This window comes from Desmodus rotundus, chromosome 12, assembly GCF_022682495.2.
Source record: "Desmodus rotundus isolate HL8 chromosome 12, HLdesRot8A.1, whole genome shotgun sequence".
In the NCBI taxonomy this organism is placed as follows: Eukaryota; Metazoa; Chordata; class Mammalia; order Chiroptera; family Phyllostomidae; genus Desmodus; species Desmodus rotundus.
Genome location: NC_071398.1, coordinates 69908896 through 69927640, shown reverse-complemented (window position 1 = coordinate 69927640; position 18745 = coordinate 69908896). Strand labels below are relative to the sequence as shown.

Sequence of the window (18745 nt, the reverse complement as noted above, 5' to 3'; positions counted from 1 at the left end):
CAAGTGTGACCAACAAAAATGTGTTGAAATCTATGTATGCATTCAATAGAACCAAAATTTTAAAGCTAAATTTTTAAATAAGCTTATCAGATTCTACAAAAAATAATAATAGTAGTAGTGAGATTCATATACATTGAATCTACTTGTATATATCAATTTGGGTACAGATAAATGGAAAAGCATCTATAGGGAACCAATCCACCTGGCAATTACAAATGTAGCCCAGCCCTATTGGAAAACCAGCAGGCAAGAGTCAGCACAGAGGAGCCAAACCCACAGATCAGCTTTCCCATGGGAAACCAGGCTTGCATTACACCTAGGCTGCTTTGAGGCTTGCTTTTGTTAAAACTCCCTCACCCTGAGTTGAAGCTGCAAATATTTACTGCATATCTTTAAAGTAACTTCCTAAAGTCTGTGCTAATTCTCCCAAGGATGGAGTGTAAACAGACCAATCACTCTTATCATTCCCTTGCATTTGCAACATTTTTTCCTTGTTAATCTGTAAGAAGTAATCAATAACACCCTTTTCTTTGTTATCTGTAAAAAATAATCACCTAAAGCAAACCTGAGCATAATGAATGAGAACCTTCTTTGATGTATGCTATTAGAAAGCAATAAAAGCCTGTCCAGGCAAGGGTCAAGGTGTTCTCTCTGTCAGAGAGTGGCCATGCCATCCGTTTTTCTCCACAGGACTTTGGTAGTCTGTGTGAATTTGTTTGTTGCATCCACAACACCCCAGATTCCACTGGTCGGAGTCGGCATCAAACATCCATTGGAAAACTTAATAACATTAAAATATACACACTTTCATTACATTTTCTATTAAAAAGGGGTCTTTGCTAAAATTGCAGATGTAGAATATGCTAAATTACTTGGAGATTTAGACTCTGGCCATCCTTTTTTCTGCCCACATTATTGTGACTTTCTCAGCCCCACAGATGTCCTGAATTACCAAGTGGGAAGAGGTGGTTCCCAGGACACTGAGAGCTCAGGCCTGATGAGGAAAGGAGCCCAGGAATGAAAGAGTCTAATGGGACCAATAGGGAAGCTCAGTGACCAACTGGGGAATTTACATTTTATTGCTAGGAAATACAGGGTATTATAAAAGATCTTTGTGTGTTAATCAGTCTTGATGAAGGCAAGAAGAGAGTGCAATTTCACTTCATGGAGGATAGCTGGGAGCAGGAAGGTGTGACACTTGTGGAGGAGGGTTAAGCCAAGCTCTAGAGCTCAGGACTCTAGAAAAGGAAAGAATCCCCTGTATAGGAGAATCCTCTTGTACAGGGAATTCGTGTAACTTCCAGTGGGCAAACAAAGAGTGTACTGATCAAATGTCTACCATATTTCACTGTCCCTTCACTCTGCATGCTCACATCTGTCTCCTACTAGACTACAAGGTTTTCTTGGGCCTGGGCTGGGTCTAAGTCATTTTTGTACTCTCCCCCACTCACAGACCTGGCCCCTAGTAGTTGCTCAGTGATCCTTGGATAAATGAGCTTAATTTCATTTGACCGAAAATATCAGTGCTAGAGGTGGTGTGAGTGGCGAGGGAGCCATGAATGGTAACTTCATTTGCTCTGTAGAAGATGTGAGGAGATACTATGATAGAATGTGAAATGTGTTAAAATCCAGTCTGGCACCCATACAAAAGACTCTATATCTGGGCATTCCAGCCCAAGGACTTCCTTCCTCTGGTCTCCTTGTATCCACCCAAACTCCACTGAAGGATCAGGTCCACTTGAAGAAGATGCATGTATCCCTATATCCTTCTGCCACACCCATTGCACACACATACTAAATATTTCCCCAGGAAATAGAAATGCTTTACCCACCCAAAAGCTGCCAAACTGGAGTTTTGTGTGCAAAGAGGAAGTTTGGCAAGTGTTGTGAGACTTCGGAACAGCAGGAAATGGTGGGAAAACCCCTTTGGCTTCTTCCTGGGCAGGCTGAGCCCAGGATAAAAGGCCCCTGCACTGGGCTTCTTCATGCACTTGAACCCCTGAGACTTGGAACAGCCCAGACAGGCAGGTGAGTGGGAGGCTCTGCTCTGTGGGACAAGGAGCCCTTGAAGGAGCCATTGATGTGTTCCTACTGTAGGGAATGAAAAGATCGTGTAGGGTTATGGTTTGGGGTGGGATACAGTAAAGGAAAAGCAGATGGCCAGAAGTAGCAATAGGAAGAGACAAGCAAAACAGACCAGAAAATAAAGACCAGGTGGGAGAGATAGTGAGCAGGGAGAACTGAGGTAGAGCACAATGCAGAAAGTCAGGGGTCTGAATCGGGTGTCAGTCAACTAAGATCCACAGGCCAAACCCAGCCTACCACCCATTTTTATAACATGTTATTGGAACATAGTCATGCTCATTTATTTACACATCATCTATGCCTGCTTTTACCACTAGTGGCTGAGTTTAATCATTGTGACAGAGACTATTTGACCTGACAAGCCAAAAATGCTTACTATGTGAACCTTTACAGAAAAAGTTTACCAACTACTGTTCTAAAAACCAGGTACTTATGATCAATGTGTTTAAAGGCATAAATGAGAAAGCTCCAGGTCAGCCAAACAGATATTGATCAAGCTGAGGCCAGAACTTAGCTCTCCTAACCCCCAGTCTTGAATATTTCCACACTTCCAATCCAGATAGATGATGAGCTATCTAGTGAGGATCTGAGCTGGATGCCAGGCTGGGTTTCCTACCGATTCTGACTCTGCCCCAATTCTAACTCTTCCAGACAGTCAATGAAAAAGGACGTTAATTACCCCTGAAGAAGCAGTGATCAGGTTTAAAGTAGTCAGGAATGATACAGAAAGTCTAGAGCCATTGCTGAAGAGGACAAAGTAAGGGAAGCAATGTCTCTGCGATGAATAGGGGCACAGTCCCAGAGAAAGGAAATATTTGTGGTATCTGGAAGAAATACAATCTAATGTCTCCAGATTAGATTCTCTGCATCAACAGGTCTCACAAAATTTAAAATATGCTCTGTCATTTCCCAACCATCCTGATTTTAAGATGACTATTCCAAAGACATTTTACCTTTTATCTTCAGACATGCTTTCCTGATACTTTCCAGTCTTTTCTTTCCCTTGACTCACTGCAGTGTGAGCACACTCCACAGAGCACAGCCCAGGCACAACCACTCCAGGTGGGGCAGACAGAGCAACACTGGGCATCTACGGGGCAGCCCCCAAGAAAACCATCTTTGTTTGGCCACTGTGGTCCATGGAGGCTTCTGTGGGGTGGGTGGTCTTGGGAATGAGTAAAATAGGTCGTCGTAGCATTGATATTAAAGAAAGAAGTAGTGAGAGAGGATGCTTCTCCCTTGGGCTGATTTAAAAATAATCTCCAGTGATGTTGTCTCATTCTAAAGTGTTTTTGTTCTTTACTTCAGATTATCTTCAACCTAGGGGAAATGTCCTACCAGCAGCAGCAACAATGCAAAGTCCCCTGCCAGCCCCCTCCCCAGGCTCCAGTGCCCTGCCCTCCCCAGGTGCCTGAACCATGCCCCCCCAAGGTGCCTGAGCCATGTCCCCCACCCCCCAGCCAGCAGAAATGTCCCCCTGTTACATGCTCCCCATGCCAGCAGGAATACCTTCCTAAACAGAAGTGACACCTCTGAAGCCACCCTCTGGACCTGCTCATGAAGATTCTCTGCCCCTTTGTCATCTTGCACTGTCATCCCCTCACTCCCAGCAATAACAAGGAACACACACAACCTAGAAGATGCTGCCTTTCATCAGACTCAAGAAGAAAAAGACCATCATAGTCTCCTGGTTTTTCTTTCTCAAGTCAACGACTCCTCCCAGCTCCTCTCCCAGAAAACCACGTGATTCCAACAGAAGTGCCATATTCTCAAAACCTTCACTAGAAGCCAGACCTGTTCTTGCTCTTCTCCACCTACTGTTGTGGTCAGAACCAGGCCAGACTCTCCAGCTGCTGTCCCCTCTACCACACTGCCTCCTGCTGGTTGTTTGTGATCACTACAAGGACACAGATTTCCTTGCTCAGCAATCTACCTTTCTCTGATTCAACAGTTTCATAAAGGTTTCCAGAAACAAACATCATTAAAACAAGAAAACTGTTTAAACCCCTAAAGAGTTTTCCAGAGTTCTTCACACACAACTGCACACTCTTTGGTGAAGGCAGTGGGGTCTTCTGTCTATATTTCTGCTCTAGGAGAATCCTAGAGCAGAAATCCCTAACAAAGTTCACCCCTCCCTCTGGACCATAAATGCACTGAAAGCATTCCATGATCTATGATGTTCCTTCCTCCATGTTTCTCAACAAAAAGTCTTTATCCCTGATTGGCATATCTCTGCTCTCTTGCTGGGTCTGGGAGAAAGCAACAGAGGGACAACTTGGGACCTGAGAAAGGAAGCAAAGACTGGGAACATCCTTGGAAGGACCCTGGTGACAATCAGGAGCAGGTCTCCTTTTCCTCTTTGGTCACCCATTCTTGGTGTCCCAAAGGGCCAACTGTTTCCCAAGCCCACCTCTACTCCCAGCATCTGTCCTTTCCTGAGAAGGATTCACCATGGAGGGGAGGTAAAGTGAAATTTCTCTATTGATAGTTCTTATGTTAAAAATTAAAACTGAAAATTTTAAAACACTTTATACACAAGTAACAGTGTACTAGCTGTCAGAGTAAGATGCCAACATATGCCATTTAGTCTTTATGTCATTTCCACTGTGTATTCATGAATAAATGAGAGAAAACATCAAATAACATCTGAATATCACTGTGAAAATAGTTTTTATTTGTGGAGCCCACTGAAAGCATCTTGGAATCCCCAGGATCCTCATACTACACTTTGAGAACTACTGGACAAGTGAGTCACAGTAGGGCAGGCCTCTAGTGTTCGTGAGCCTGAGACAGCACAGTAACACAGGTGTGGAAAGATGAAGGAAGTTCTCCTTTGGTTTCAGTCTCAGTTACTGGAGGTGTTATTTATGTCTCTCACTCCATAATCATTGATGAGCACAAATACAGTATCTGGAACTGATAAAACCTAGAGATACAGAGAAGAGAATGAGGTCTCTAGACAGCCATCTTCAAGGGGCTGCTGGAGTGTGGAAACAGACATGCACCTCATGGACCATTAGATGCAATCTGACAAGAGTGTACAGCATGGTGCAGAGTGCAAGCTGAGGTGAGGTATGGAACATAGTAAGTGAGGGAGAAAGTAGAGTGTAGGATGACTCCTTGGGTTCTTACCGCGGCTCCTAAGTGCCACCGTGAAGACCTTCCTTAGGAGCTAATCATATTCAGTGACAATGGAAATTTGAATCTAATCATATTCCATGTATTTCCCAAATTTTTACCCACCAGTGACACAGTAGTCTCCTTCTTATTTTCATAAGTAAAAGCAAATCACCGTTACCTGAAAAAAAAATACTGAACAGTAAGGAATTTCAAGAACAATTGAGAGTAGGTGTGGAAGAGAGAGAATACAGACCAATTTTTTCCTGTAGTAGGATTGAGATTGTGAGTCTTGCTTTCTCTCTGAATCATTGCAATGTGAAGCATGATCCTCCAGAGGGCAGAACCCTCTAGATAGGTTTGGGCAGACATGGAACATCTTAGCGCAGCCCCAGAGGACTCCCCTTGGTTGAGAGCCTGTCCTTGGAGGCTACAGTGGGCTGAGGGTCATAGCAATGAATGAGAAAGATGGGAAGATCTTAGTCCCAATGAATGAGGAAGTGGGTAGGAAGAAGGCACTTCTTCCATGTGAGTGCTCAGAATTCAGTTTCTCCACTATTGTTGATACAGATCAAAAGTTTGTCTCCTGGTCCCTGCAGGTTATCCTCAACCCATGATTGATGTCTTGCTGCAGTAACAGTGCACATCCTCCTGTCAGCCTTCTCCCAGGTCCTTGAGCCCCTCTCCCCCACCCCCTCCCCATGCTGACAGGAAGATCACCGAAGTGGAAGTGGGTCTTCCAAAACCCCCTACCCTCAAATAGCTGGCCACTAGTTGCCCCCTACCCCTCTTCAGTCTCCTTCTTCCAGAATCAATGGAGAATACCACTACACCAGAAGTTACCTTCCATCTGTTCGAAGACAAAGTTCTTCACAGACCACTAATTCCACCATCAGCCTCCTCCGAGCTCCTCCTTCAGGAAAGAGTAGAGATTGTTTTAGGCACCTTTCCTGGGTGCCAAGCCCCTTCTCCATTCTCTGTCTGTGGTCAAGACTAGTCAGTTCTTCCAGCGGCTGCCTCCACCACCACTGCTGCCCCCTGCTGGGTGACTAAGATGGTTCCAAGTACAGAATTGTCTGTCCTCAGCTCTCTGTGCCTCTGGGTTTCACCATTTGGGGGGATCTTGAGTAACAAACTTTTTTAACTTTCCTGAAAATTTAAGAAAGCAAAACTACCTTAAACAATGGCAAATTCTTCACACTTTCCTTACCCTCAGTCCCAACAATGTCATTTTCTATTAATCACTTCCTCCCCTTGTAAGACAGCTGACCCCTCACTCTGCCCTGAGTCTGTTCTGGAATCTCTGAGAGGCTGTTCTGTCTCTCATGCTCCATCCAATAAAAGCAACAGCTCTGACCATTCCTGACTCTGCTGTCTTGCTGAGCCTAGGGAATGGGAGCATGTTTCCTTCCAGGAAGAGGTAATCTGGGCAGGCAACAGATCCTTAGGGTAATCCTTAGCACATGCTGCAAAAATGTTTGAAACACACAACGCCTGACTATTCAGTCAGTGGCACTGACCTCTTTTCCCTTAGATTGTCAAATTAAAAAATGACAATAGCAACACAACAATAGCCATCTGGTGTGAATGAATCAAAATTATACCTATTTTTTGTCAGATCAGCAAAAAATATATTTATTGGTGTGCCACAGAATTTTAGTAATTAGTTTATGGGTGCCATGAGATGAAAAAGGTTGAAAATCTCTGCCTTAGGGGAAGTCCTTAAAAAGACCCTGAGGACAGTCATGAGCCACTGAACAGTGAATTACATGTGCAGCTAAATAAGGAACACCATACTGGACCACAGCACTTCCCTCATTATTCCACAGGAGCACCAGCTGCCTCCCTCCCCAGTCTCCCTTCCCTGAAGAAGGACCCACTAGGCAGAGAATTGGAAATGGGAAATGGTGGGAAGTGAAGGCAATGGAGACACCAGCACCAGGACTGTAGGGGGCGCTGGACAAGAGAGAGGTGCTGCAGACTCTGTGGGTGGGAACTTCGACTCCGAGCCAGGAGCCTGGAGTTTGAACTGATCTTGCCTGGGGTCTACCCTGAAGAGACTGTCAACCATGCAATCCCTTCAGTGAGGCTCCTGGAATGTCAAGGCCTGAGAAAGGCATAGAATCCAGGAAGTCTAATGCTGCAATGAAGATTTCAGACTTTACTCATTAATGTGATCCTTTTGATTTCATAAATTAAAATGTTTAACTTCTGGAAATTTCATTATTTTCATCTCTTAATTTTACTGTTATGTCTTATCTGATCAAATGACAGCAATTTATTGGGCATCTGTCATGTTCATCCTGAGCTGGGTGCTGTGGTACAGAGGAAAATAGCCCAGGACCACTAGAGAAATCACTAGTCCTTCTTGGGGAGAAGGCAGCTGTGGAAACAGACCTGTATACTGGCTATTAGACAGCAGTCAGTCCAGAGAGTGAAATGGGGTGCCAAGCATGCATGGGATGAGTGGGTATGGGAGAAGTGCAGACTTGGTGGAGAAGCCAGGATTAGTGAGACACTAAAGGGTGAGACACTAGTGAGTGTGCAGAGTGAACTGAAAGTTGATAATCAAAAATGGAAGGAAAGGGCCCTGACTGGTGTGCTCAGTGGTTTGGGTGTCATCCTGCAAAGCAAAAGGTCACCCATTCAGTTCCCAGTCAGGCCACATGCCTGGGTTGTAGGCATATGCAAAAGCAACTGATCTATGCTTCTCTCGGACATTGATGCTTCTCTCCTCTCTTTCTCCCTCCCTTTCCCTCTCTCTAAAAATAAATAAAATCTTTTTTTTTCAATGGAAGGAAAGGACTTTTGGCTTCTGGCTTGGAGGAGGCCCAGGGTCATCTTTCTTCTTTGCCCCATATCTTGGTTCATACGACACCAACCACTTCCACCTTGTCACCAAAGTTCGGCCCCAACTAGATCAAAGTCATATATCTGAGTTACACCCATGGGGAAGTCAGTGCCACGTCCGCTCTGAACCCCAAGGTGGGCTCCTTGGGTCTGTCTCCAAAATGGTTGCTAATGACATTGCCAAAGCAACCAGTGATTGGAAGGGTCTGAGGATTACAGTGAAACTAACAGTTCAGAAGAGCAGGCTCCAATTGAGGTAGTACCTTCTGTCCATGCCCTGACCATCAAAGCCCTCAAAGAACTGCCAAGACACAGACAGAAGCAAAAACAAAACATTAAGTGCAGTGGAAATATCACCTTTGATGACATTGTCAACATTGCCTGCAGATGTGCTACCGATCTTCAGCTGGAGAACTCTCTGAAACCATTAAAGAGATCCTGGGGACTGCCCAGTCTCTAGATTGCAGTGTTGATGGACACCACCCTCATGACATCATAGATGACATCAATAGTGGTGCAGTGGAGTGCCCAGCTAGTTAAGAACTACAAAGGAAAATATTTCAATTAAAGATCATTTGACAATCAAAAAGAAAAATAAAAATGGAAAGGCATTTCATGTAGCGAAAACAATCAATGAAAACTAACTCAATTATTGTCCCCTACATATATCAGAGTTTTAACCTACAACTTCTCCCAACAAGGACTTACCAAATGCCAACTTTTTGTCGATTCTGCTCCTAGAAATGGGTATTAAGCATCACTATGAAGTCAGGTATGAGTTGAGAAGACAAAGGAGGAAGCTCACAGCTTTAATGCTTCATTGCAGCAGTGAGATCTCCAACCAAGCCAATATCAGGGTCAGGTGATAATTAAAATTTTGACCTATGCTTACTCAGGAATCAAGTTAGTGGTACCAAAACCAATCCTGGGATTAATCTTGGAACAGAGAATCCCAACTACTAGAAAAATCAACAAATTAGCTCCTTTCCCTTAGGTAAGGACCTCTATGGAAGCACAAAATAAATTTAGTGCCTGGAACTCAACCTCCCCCTTTGGTTTAGATTATAAACCAAAAGTAAAACCTTAGGCCTAGTGGAACAACAGAGATTGGCTGGCTTCAAACACCTGAAAGACAGGGGATAGCCGCCCCTATTATGTCTCCACTGAATCCTCAGGTTAGACCAGGCCAAATATGTGGCTGTTGGAGAGTGACAGTGAATCATTGTGAATCTGGTGTCCCATTGTGACCTCCTTGCTGGGGCAAATCCACATAGTCCCTGGATGCTGGGATAGCATATTGGGAAGGCCCAAAGAGCTGGGAAAGCCACAGTTATTTCTAAGATCATAACTGGGGGTCATAGGCATCGTGAAAAATGACTTGGTTAAGGAGCCCAAAAAGCAATGAATGGAATCTAAACAGATTTGAATCCGTTCAACAAGGCTTCAATCTCTCACAAACTGTCTGAATACTTCCTGAGCCAGGAAGTTCAACTTTCAGTAGGAACCCTGGCACTAGGGGTCATGGTGAGGACTGACAATCTCTTTATGGCTTGGACATGATGGGCCTTTTTCCCACATTTACCAAATTTTGCCCCAGGAACTACACAGAACAGTCATGCTCCCTGCAGGGGGCTGCACCTCAGAGCTGTACAGACCCACTGAGGCAGGACTTCCCTCCACCTGCTCTGCCACCTCCACCTTCCCCGTTGTCTCCTGCTGGCCAGACAAGTTCATTAGGACAAGGACAAAAATCCTAAAGTTATAAAAATCTGTGTCATAACAACCATTTTAATGACTTGAAGACAAAGAAGGGGGAGGCAACAAAATGGAAAGGTGGTTGAACAAAGGAAATCATGATTGTGTTTATCTGGAAACCCGCTATTTATACTCAGGACCAGGTTCTAGAAAGATGGTCTTGGCTCTCCCCTGAGGATCAGGAGTACCTTCCTCCATGTGTTTTCTTCCACTCTCTGCTCTTTGACACTAAGCCCTGACTAACAGCTCTGTACACCCATTTGCTTATCCTCCTTCAGGGTAGACCAGTGGGCCACATTAAAACAGGCCTAGCATGTTCTGTGTGTCTCCAGGGTGAGGCCCAGGACCCAGCACATAGCAGGTGCTCAGTAGATGGTTATTGATTATCTAGAAATTTTAGAGCAGAATAAAAGTAGATCCACATATAATACACAAGTCCATCTATGGAAAGAATATTGTTCTAATTGAAAATCCCAGAATTCTCTGAGTCTTAGATTCGAAGCACGATGGAGTCTGTTGCTAGCACAGAGACCTGTACCCACAGTGCCTCCCGAGACAGGCTCACAACTAAGGGTTCAGCTCTAAGTCACCTCCCTTGAGCCCTGAAAACTTTTCTGCTCAGCCTAGCAGCACCCTATACCTCTGGCACCCAAACTTCCCACCTTCCCTAGCTGCTACAGTTGCCTGAGGAAAGTAGGAAAGTCACTGGGGCTCTCAGCAGACTTGGGGCAGGCTGCCTGGCAGCGTGGGCCCAGACTGAGAGGGCAGATGAGGATCTGGATGCCCCAGTTTCCAAGAATCAATACCCCCTCCCCCCACCCCCCAATATCCTTCCTGTGGCCTCCTGACCACCCTCTAGTGGACTGTCCAAGCACCCACACACTTCCAGGCTCTGCTTCCCTGCCCAGGACCCTCCTTTCCCACCAGTGACATTCTCCCCTTCCCTTCCCAGAAACAGCCAATGAGCAGAGTCAAACCCACAAAGGAACAACTGAATTTATCAAAGGAAGTGGGAAGCAAGAGGTCACAGCATCACAGGGTTGGGCATGTCCAAGCTCAGGGACAGAGTAAGTGTCTTTGGAGATGAAGTGATCAGGGAGGTAACAGAAAACTGAAGATTACATTGTGAGAAGAAAGGGAACTTGGTTACTTATTTAAATCAGTTACTTAAAAGATATTGGCTTCTCAAAACTTCAAAAAGCAGGAGGCAGAGGCAAAGGAGGACACTGCCCACATCCTGAGTATCCCAGGTCAATGGAGGCAGGAGAGGTTGCAGGAAGCAGCTGGAGGAACTGGCCTGTCTTTGTCACAGCAGATACAGAACCATGGCCTGTATGGCTCCAGGGAAGGCTTTGGTAACAAGGCTCTTCAGTCTGTTCACTGCTGGTTTCTAGAAGTTGAAGCTGAGAGAACCAGTTGAATAATTGCTGAGAAACCTGGTAACACAGCTGTCATTCTCCTTGAGTCAGTTGACAGGTAGATTCTCCTGGGACCATGTGGTATTCCCTGCAGTTGCTGGAAGGAAGAAGTGTAGGGAAGACAGAGAGGTTACAGCAGCTTCGTGCCCAAGGTCAAGGTGTGGGGGCTTCAGAGATGTCACTTCTGCTTTGGTGTGTATTCCTGCTGGCACAGGGGCATCTGAACAGGAGGGCATTTTTGCTGGCTGGGGACTGGAGGGCAGGACACAGGGACCTGAGGAGGGCAGGGCACAGCAATCTGGGGAGGGGGCTGTCAGGAGCTTTGCCTTTTTGCTGCTGCTGATAGGACATCTTTCCTGGATTAACTAAGACACAGGGCAAGAGCACTTTTAGCTGGGAGAAGAGATTGTACCAAGTTCTCCCAGGGATGACCCTGTCTCTTCCTCCTCCTGTCTTATTCTCAAAGCCTTGGGCCTTCCCACCTGGCTCATAGCCATGATGGCCAGCCCCAGCAGCCCCCACTGATCATGGCAGATGACAAAACCTTCACCCTGTGGCTGCCCAAGGCCAAACTGGCAAAGAGAACCAGGGCCTGTCAGGGGCTCTGTCCCTAACAAAAACATGCTCAAAGGGGGTCAGATCATGGGAAGGTCAGTAGGAATGGCCTGGAACCAAAACACTGTGCCATGAAAGAAGTGTAAAGAAGCTGGGTGTTCATGTCCTCAGGATGGTCAGTTGATTCCTGCTTGGGGACCTGGGAAAGGTGACAGAGTCCCAGGAGCACAGGAAAAGAAGCTGGTTGGGAAGCTTTCAGAAGAGCCCTGAGGAGAATATGGGTCACAGTAGAGGGAGGTGGGGTCTTTGCTCAAGAAAACAACCCATCTACCCACTGCCTCCCAGCCCCCATGTCCAGCTGCCACCCTCCCAAGTCCACCTGTGCTCATGTCCTCCCATTACTCCTGAAGAAGGCCTCCCCAGGCAGGGAGGCTCTGTGGGTGCTGGAAGTTGGGGGGAGGTTCATGGCAAGGGAGACACTGCCCCCAGGGAAGGAGAGACCAGGCCTCTAGGCAGAGCCTGCTGTGTGAGTCCATGTCTGTGCAGGACCCTGGACCACATGAAGGCTGTGTCCTGGACAGATCTGGGTGGGCTTGGATTTCCAGTCTCAATGCCCAAAGCTGCCTCCTATCTAGGGTCTCTGGGCTGTTATGGCCACATTGATGATAGAAGCTGATCCTTGGAGATATTAGGTCTCCTCATTATCACCTCCACCTGCATGAAGTTGGCTCTTCCTCCTCTGGCAGATAGTTAACTACCCTGCTAGATTTTGTCTCTTATATCTGTTCATTTATTTCCCAAGCATTCACTGACTATCTTGTATATCAAGCCCTGGGCCAGCACTACAGATGCAAAGAAGAATAAGAAGGCCCTTCCCTGGATCAGGGCACTGCATGTGTGGGAGACAGAATGCACAGCCATGACCTCCCAGCAGCATAGGCAAGGGTACCAGGCCTGGGAGTGCCTAAGGGTGTTCAGAAATGGTATCTCATCTCCAGGAGGGCCAGGGACCAGGGAGGTCTGTGTGGAAGGCAGGGTTTTCAAAATGAGACTGGGAGGTGAAAATAAAATAAGTATTAATCAGACAACAAGGGGGAGGACATTCCCGTCTGAAAGAGCAATAACAAAGCTACTGAACTAATATGATTGCATCTGTTTATTGATAATAAGCATTAATTACTGAGTAACTAAGATGTGCTGAGCACTGCACTATGGTAAAGCATACAGAGATAAAAATAAGCAGCCCCTAAAATAAATGAACCAACAAAATAAAAACAAACTGAAAGACACAAAGAACAGGCTGATGGTCGCCAAAGGGGTGGAGAGTTGGGAACTAGGTGAAAAAGGTGAAGGGATTAAGAAGTACAAATGGCATTTACAAAATAGTCACAAGAACATACAGCACAGCATAAGGAATATAGTCAAAGATACTGTAATGACTATGTACAATACCAGGTAGGAACTGGATTTACTGGGGGATCATTTTGTAAGTTATATAAACATCTAATCATTGAGTTGTATGCCTGAAACTAATGTAATATTGTATAGCAACTATAATTGAAAAATTATTTTTTAAAAAAACAAAACAATAAGTGATTCCTGATCTCTAGACTAGCCCATCATGTGAGGATGAGAAATTTGGAGATAAATAATTACAAAGTACAGGGATAAAAATCTCAGAATGAATTTGGCTCAGGAAACTAACAGCCTCTGAGGGAATAAATTATGCCCAGGACACATTTCCTCTAAGTTCAAGGTAGGAGGAAGGAGGACTTAACTTGCAGAGAAAAAGCACCAAATCAGAAAATCCCAGCATGTTTTAAGGAAACCACAAGTAGTTTAGCCCCAGAATCTATGGTCAAAATAGAAGAATGAGCTGAAAGAATTGTGTAGACCCAACTAACCACCTTGAGCCTCGTCTTAAATTTGAAGGTAAAATCTTTTGTTTTACAAAATTCACTGTGACAGTGATGTGGGGTATGAATTAGAGCTGGGTACTTGGGGAGACAAGTGGCAACAGCAGTGGCTGTGGGGCTGATTGGAGACTGACTTGAGAGATGTTCACTGGGGCCCCCAAACACCAGCCTGGATCCTGAGCCTGTGATTCAGGAACTAGAATTGGCAGATCCTAGTAGTTCAGTGGCTGGGATGACCTTGGGTTTCTGGCTTAGACATCGGAGTGAATTGGGACAATACTCACAAGGTGGAGCTCACAAGAAAAGATGTGGAAGGTGACGAATTCTGATTTTTTTTTAGATGAGTTTGAGGTACCAAAGTACATCCAATGGATGTTAACGCTTGGACCTCAAGGTGGCAGTTACAGTAATGGTGGGGAATGAGATTGGGAGCCAGTGTGTAAAGTAAAAGGGACCAGGTGAGGTTGAAGGGTTGAGCAGAGGGGGAAGAAGTCATGAAGGAGGGTAGATGAGGTCAGAGAAATGGGACACCAGCCAGGCAACAGAGGAACCCAACAGGAAAGGGATAAAAAAGAGGACACAACACTGTCAAATCCTGCAGTGAAATCAAATTGGAAAAATACTGACCCAGGTACATGAAGACCTCACAGAACTTTCCTCACCTAATACATAATGAGTGAGCGAAAATACATAAACATCAGGAAAATGTTACCAAGAGTAATTAAAGAACAACAAAAGGGAAGGATTATAAGTGTTTCCCATAGACCAGATCTGGCCCACGGAAAAAGCAGAGCTGGCTCTTCAGGCCAAGTAAAGTCCCATCCAAGAGGGCCACCTGGTGGTGAGGTCATCCCAGCAGAGATTCTGGGAGAGCTGCCAACCACCCAGGAGCTACAGCAGCTGTGGGCAGCCAGCCAAAGAGATATGTTTGCAAATATTGAAGAAGTGTGATTAAAACCCCAGCAAGGGAACAGGGATCCTCTGAAGAACACCTTCGAGTTTCCCTCAAGAGAAAAGGTCAACTTTAAACATCTGCCCAAGCCCAGAAAGTTCCTGGGTATCTGGTGTTCAGAACAGTATCAGTCAGGCAAGAACCTTCCTGCCCCCTCTCTCTCCTCTCCCTGCGGCCCCATCCTGGAACCAGAGGTGACACGGTCACCGACAAGCAGTGTCAACGGTGTTGTGGCTGAGACGAGACAAATTCACATGGACTACCGAGTCCTGTGGAGGAAAAGGGATGGCATGGCCATTGTCTCAAGAGGAGAGCGCCCCACCCTTGCCTTGACAGGCTTTTATTGGCTTAATTTGCATAGGAATACAGGGCATATATGGAAAACTCATCAATCATTGTCAGGCAGTAATAGTCAAATAGATAACATTCAAAGAACTCTGAGGGCTTATTTCGAGTCAGGGTCAGATAGCTAAAGGACCATAAAACTGGGGAAACAAACTCATTTCATTCTTGGACCCTAATCATTTAAATTGAGGGTATTAGCAAAGCAGGTTTCACAGGATTTTATGCATTCTTTCTCAGGCCTGATCACCCAGGGAACCCACCCTTTCCAGCACACGGCCACACACACCTCCAGCATTGTTTCAGGCTTAGGTCCAGCAGGGGGAGTAAGGCAGCCAAGAGATTAGGAGACTTCTTGCAGACAGAATGAGTACTCAGGCCATGTCAAAGCTGAGGGGCGAGGGTCCATCACACCCTTTCTCCATTGTCCCCCAAGTCCTTCCCTGAGGGCCCCCTTCATGACCATGCCTGTCTTAGGTCGTTCCTCCCTTGAGGAATCTTACCCATCATTGCCTAAGCGGTCGGGCACTGGGGGCCAGGCAAGGTGAAGTAAAGTGGGCAGAGGTGGTGCTCCTGCCAGGAATATAAGCTTTGTCTCCTTAGTGGCTTAGGGTCCCAAGGTCTCTCACTCAGCCTTAACCATGGGGGGTTATAGCTTCTGAAACTAGGCAGGGCGGTTCCCAACACAGAGGCAGCTGGATGAGGGAGGAAGGAGGAGGAGAAGCTCCAGATAGATAAGATGCTCTCCTTTCTGGGCCAAGTGGGGAAGAGATGGAAATCCAGCGTTCAAGGAAATAGGCCTTCCAATTATTGAAATAAGATAGTTTGCATAAACAGAAGGAACAAGAGAACTTCTTATTGTCCAAACATCATCCTAAAAGTCAATGGCATCTGCCAGAGATCTCATACCAGGAGGAGGGGAAAAGACAGCCCCACAGAGACTATTAAAGGGTATCAAGGGAAGGAATAGAGTTGTCTTCTAACTGTAAGTACTTCTATCCTGTGAGTACTGCTAGTCAACAAGAATTACACAGAGAGATAGAAAAAAACAGTAAAGAGAGACTTCACCTAAAAAACAGAGCATCCCAATATAAGGACATACAGGGCCTGCAAGGCCACCTGAAGGAACCATTAAATGGGCCGCTGAGTTTTTGGCCTTAGTAAATGTTTAAATTACTATCTTTTCTCAGTAACATTTATATCAGCTCTCCTTGCTCAAAAGTGAAATCATTCATTAACAGGTAACATTGAAATACCTAATATTCATGGGAACACCACTAGGAACTTTGGCTGGAGGGTGAAAAAGTAGTAGAGAAGGGGAATTTCACAGCCAAAATCAGAAAGAGAGAGCAAGAGAGACCAGCAAGCCAAGGGAGACAAAGCCAGGAAAGCACTGAAACAATAATAACTCACATGTATAGCAAACATGTATTGGGGGCTCCTTATATGTAGAATCCCATTTAATCTTCATAGCAACCTCTGAGTACAGGGAGGCAGTGTAATGGATGACAGTGTAGGCTTTGCACTTGCAAATGTGCCTGGAATGTTATAAGCACTCAATATAAGTTACATATTAACACAGGTGCTATTAACATAGGTGCTAACATGTTAGCATGGGTGCTATTATTATCACATTTTATAGGTGAGGGAATGGAGACTTAGAAAGGTTACATAAATTACTGGGCATCATTTGGCAAGTAAAGTGTGAAAGCAAGATTTGAACCCAGGGAGGGACCTGACTCCAGAGTCCTCATTCTTAACCTGAGGGCTTTGACACCCACTCATCTCCCCTCAACCTCTTTGCCTCTGAGACCCAGTGGCCCAAAAAGCCTGTTCTGTATTTCATCTAGGTAGTGCCTCACTGCCAGCCAGCTGCCAACCAAATCATAAGGCAAAGGTGGGGTTGATAGCTGAGATACTAAATGTAATACTGCCAAGAGCCTTGACCCTTACAGGAGCATTTTAAGGACTGAAAATATGATGGACAAATGTCCTGATGAAAGTTAAAAAAATGATATAGTGTTTTCATTTGGTGGGATTTTCTTGAACAAGAAATGGGAGAGGAAAAAAGGAGAAAAAGATGACAACAGCCAGGAAATCGACAGCAAAAATCGCATCTTTTGATACCGCTGTCACAAATGGCTGCCTTCTCCAAATCCAGATTGCTGGCTTTGGCACACAGCTGAATAGCATGTGGAGCTGGGTCTCCTGAGATGGGTGTGGAAACTGCTTAACAGCTTTGGAGAGAGAGCTCAAAATTATGGAGGAAAGAAAATGAGCAGAGAAGAGTGGGCTGTACCAAGACAATGGGTCTAACATCAATTAATCCCCATGGGGTTAAAGTTTGACCCACCCTTCCCTTTTATTTGGGTTACAATTGTATATGACAATCTTTGTGAATATTAGGATTCCCCATTCTCCCCCGTATCTTTTCTCTTCTCTCCTCCAAGCCTCTCACTGAACCAGCTCATCTTCATCCACTCAGGAAACATGTTGGACTGAAATGAACTCAAGGTCTCAGATCTGCCCAGTGGTACAAGGGCCAGAGCCATTTCTCCAACAACGATTCACATGCTTCATTGCAACCACATTCAACATTCTGACACTCAACCCATCTTCTAACAAACTTGTTCTGTTTCCTCAGCACCCATAAGTACCCAAAACACCTAGGAGTTATCTTTCTTAATTTTCTTAATTTTTCATTAACCAAATCCCATAAATTTTCCTCTCTGATAACATTCCTCCCATCAGCACCCTCTTTCTTCCAGCACCACTGCTTTCCTTCACACTTGGAGATTTTTAGAATTTCTTTGAACAGGCTAGTTCAACTTTTGCTCCACCAATCTATCCCACATTTTGCCGTCATAAATATATTTCAATACCTTACACATGGTCATATCCCAATTTTAACCAAAAGTCACCCCTGATTCATCAGTGAATGACTGCCAAGATGAAGCTAAGTTCAAGGCTCTGTGCGTCTGAGCCCCACTTGCCTTTCCCACACCAATCTCCTGCCACCACCCAAGACACGACACTATTCCAACCACAAAGACCCTGGCCAAGCCTTTGGAAAGGCAAAGAAGGAACTTTCTCAGAGGCAAACCTTTCTACTCTAAGACAGAGTCTGCAGTTAACCCAGTAGGTCAAGCCTAGTCAGGAGCATCAAACTCAACTTCTTACAATAGGTCATATTTGTTTAGCTTGGATATCAAGAGGAGACCACTCCCTGATTGAAAGGAAAAATCTCAGATCCCAACAAACAGTGAATTATAGGCAGAGACATTGAGCTAAAATAGCCTTTGGACTTGGTCCAGGGCATCTGGGGTGGTAGAAAGAGGCTTCAGAATCTCATATGAGAACAATAGTGAGGAAAGAAGAGTCAAAATGGCTGTGATCAATCCAGAGAGGCTGTCCTAGAAAGAGAAAGAAGGGGAAAGTTCAAAGGAGCTAAAATTGAGAAGGCTAGGGGAACAAGAGAGACCACTTGTAAATGGAACTTTTCTGCTGCTAGCAACAAGAAGCCTTCCTGTCCTTAGGGTTCAGTGGTCTTTACCGTAGCCTGATTTCACCAGCACAAATTTTGAGGTACCCAGGGAAAGGACAGGACAGCAACAGGGGTGATTAATCACAGTCCATTCTCCTGTTCAAGGGCTTGACTTGAGTTGGAGGCTCTGGACTCACACAACAATCACTACTTGATGATGCAGTGATGAGGTCACAAGTGGGGCTCCCCGTCCCACCACCACTGGCTTTCT

At 45.3% G+C, this 18745-nt stretch overlaps 1 protein-coding gene and 1 pseudogene across 2 annotated transcripts; both read left to right on the top strand.

Annotated features, from left to right (window-relative positions):
• The first annotated feature begins 1914 nt into the window (after positions 1-1914).
• LOC112314002 (small proline-rich protein 2E-like) lies at positions 1915-4306 on the top strand. Of its 2 annotated transcripts, none has more exons than XM_045203699.2 (2): positions 1915-2028; positions 3394-4306. In XM_045203699.2, exon 2 carries the CDS (start codon positions 3415-3417, stop codon positions 3610-3612), a length of 198 nt encoding a protein of 65 aa, XP_045059634.2. In that variant the 5' UTR covers positions 1915-2028; positions 3394-3414; the 3' UTR covers positions 3613-4306. The 2 variants fall into 2 exon arrangements, with proteins under 2 accessions (XP_045059634.2, XP_045059635.2); XM_045203700.2 differs by lacking the exon at positions 1915-2028 and adding an exon at positions 2401-2511.
• Positions 4307-4536: 230 nt separating this feature from the next.
• On the top strand, positions 4537-8592 carry LOC128779758 (large ribosomal subunit protein uL11-like; annotated as a pseudogene).
• Positions 8593-18745: the final 10153 nt, after the last annotated feature.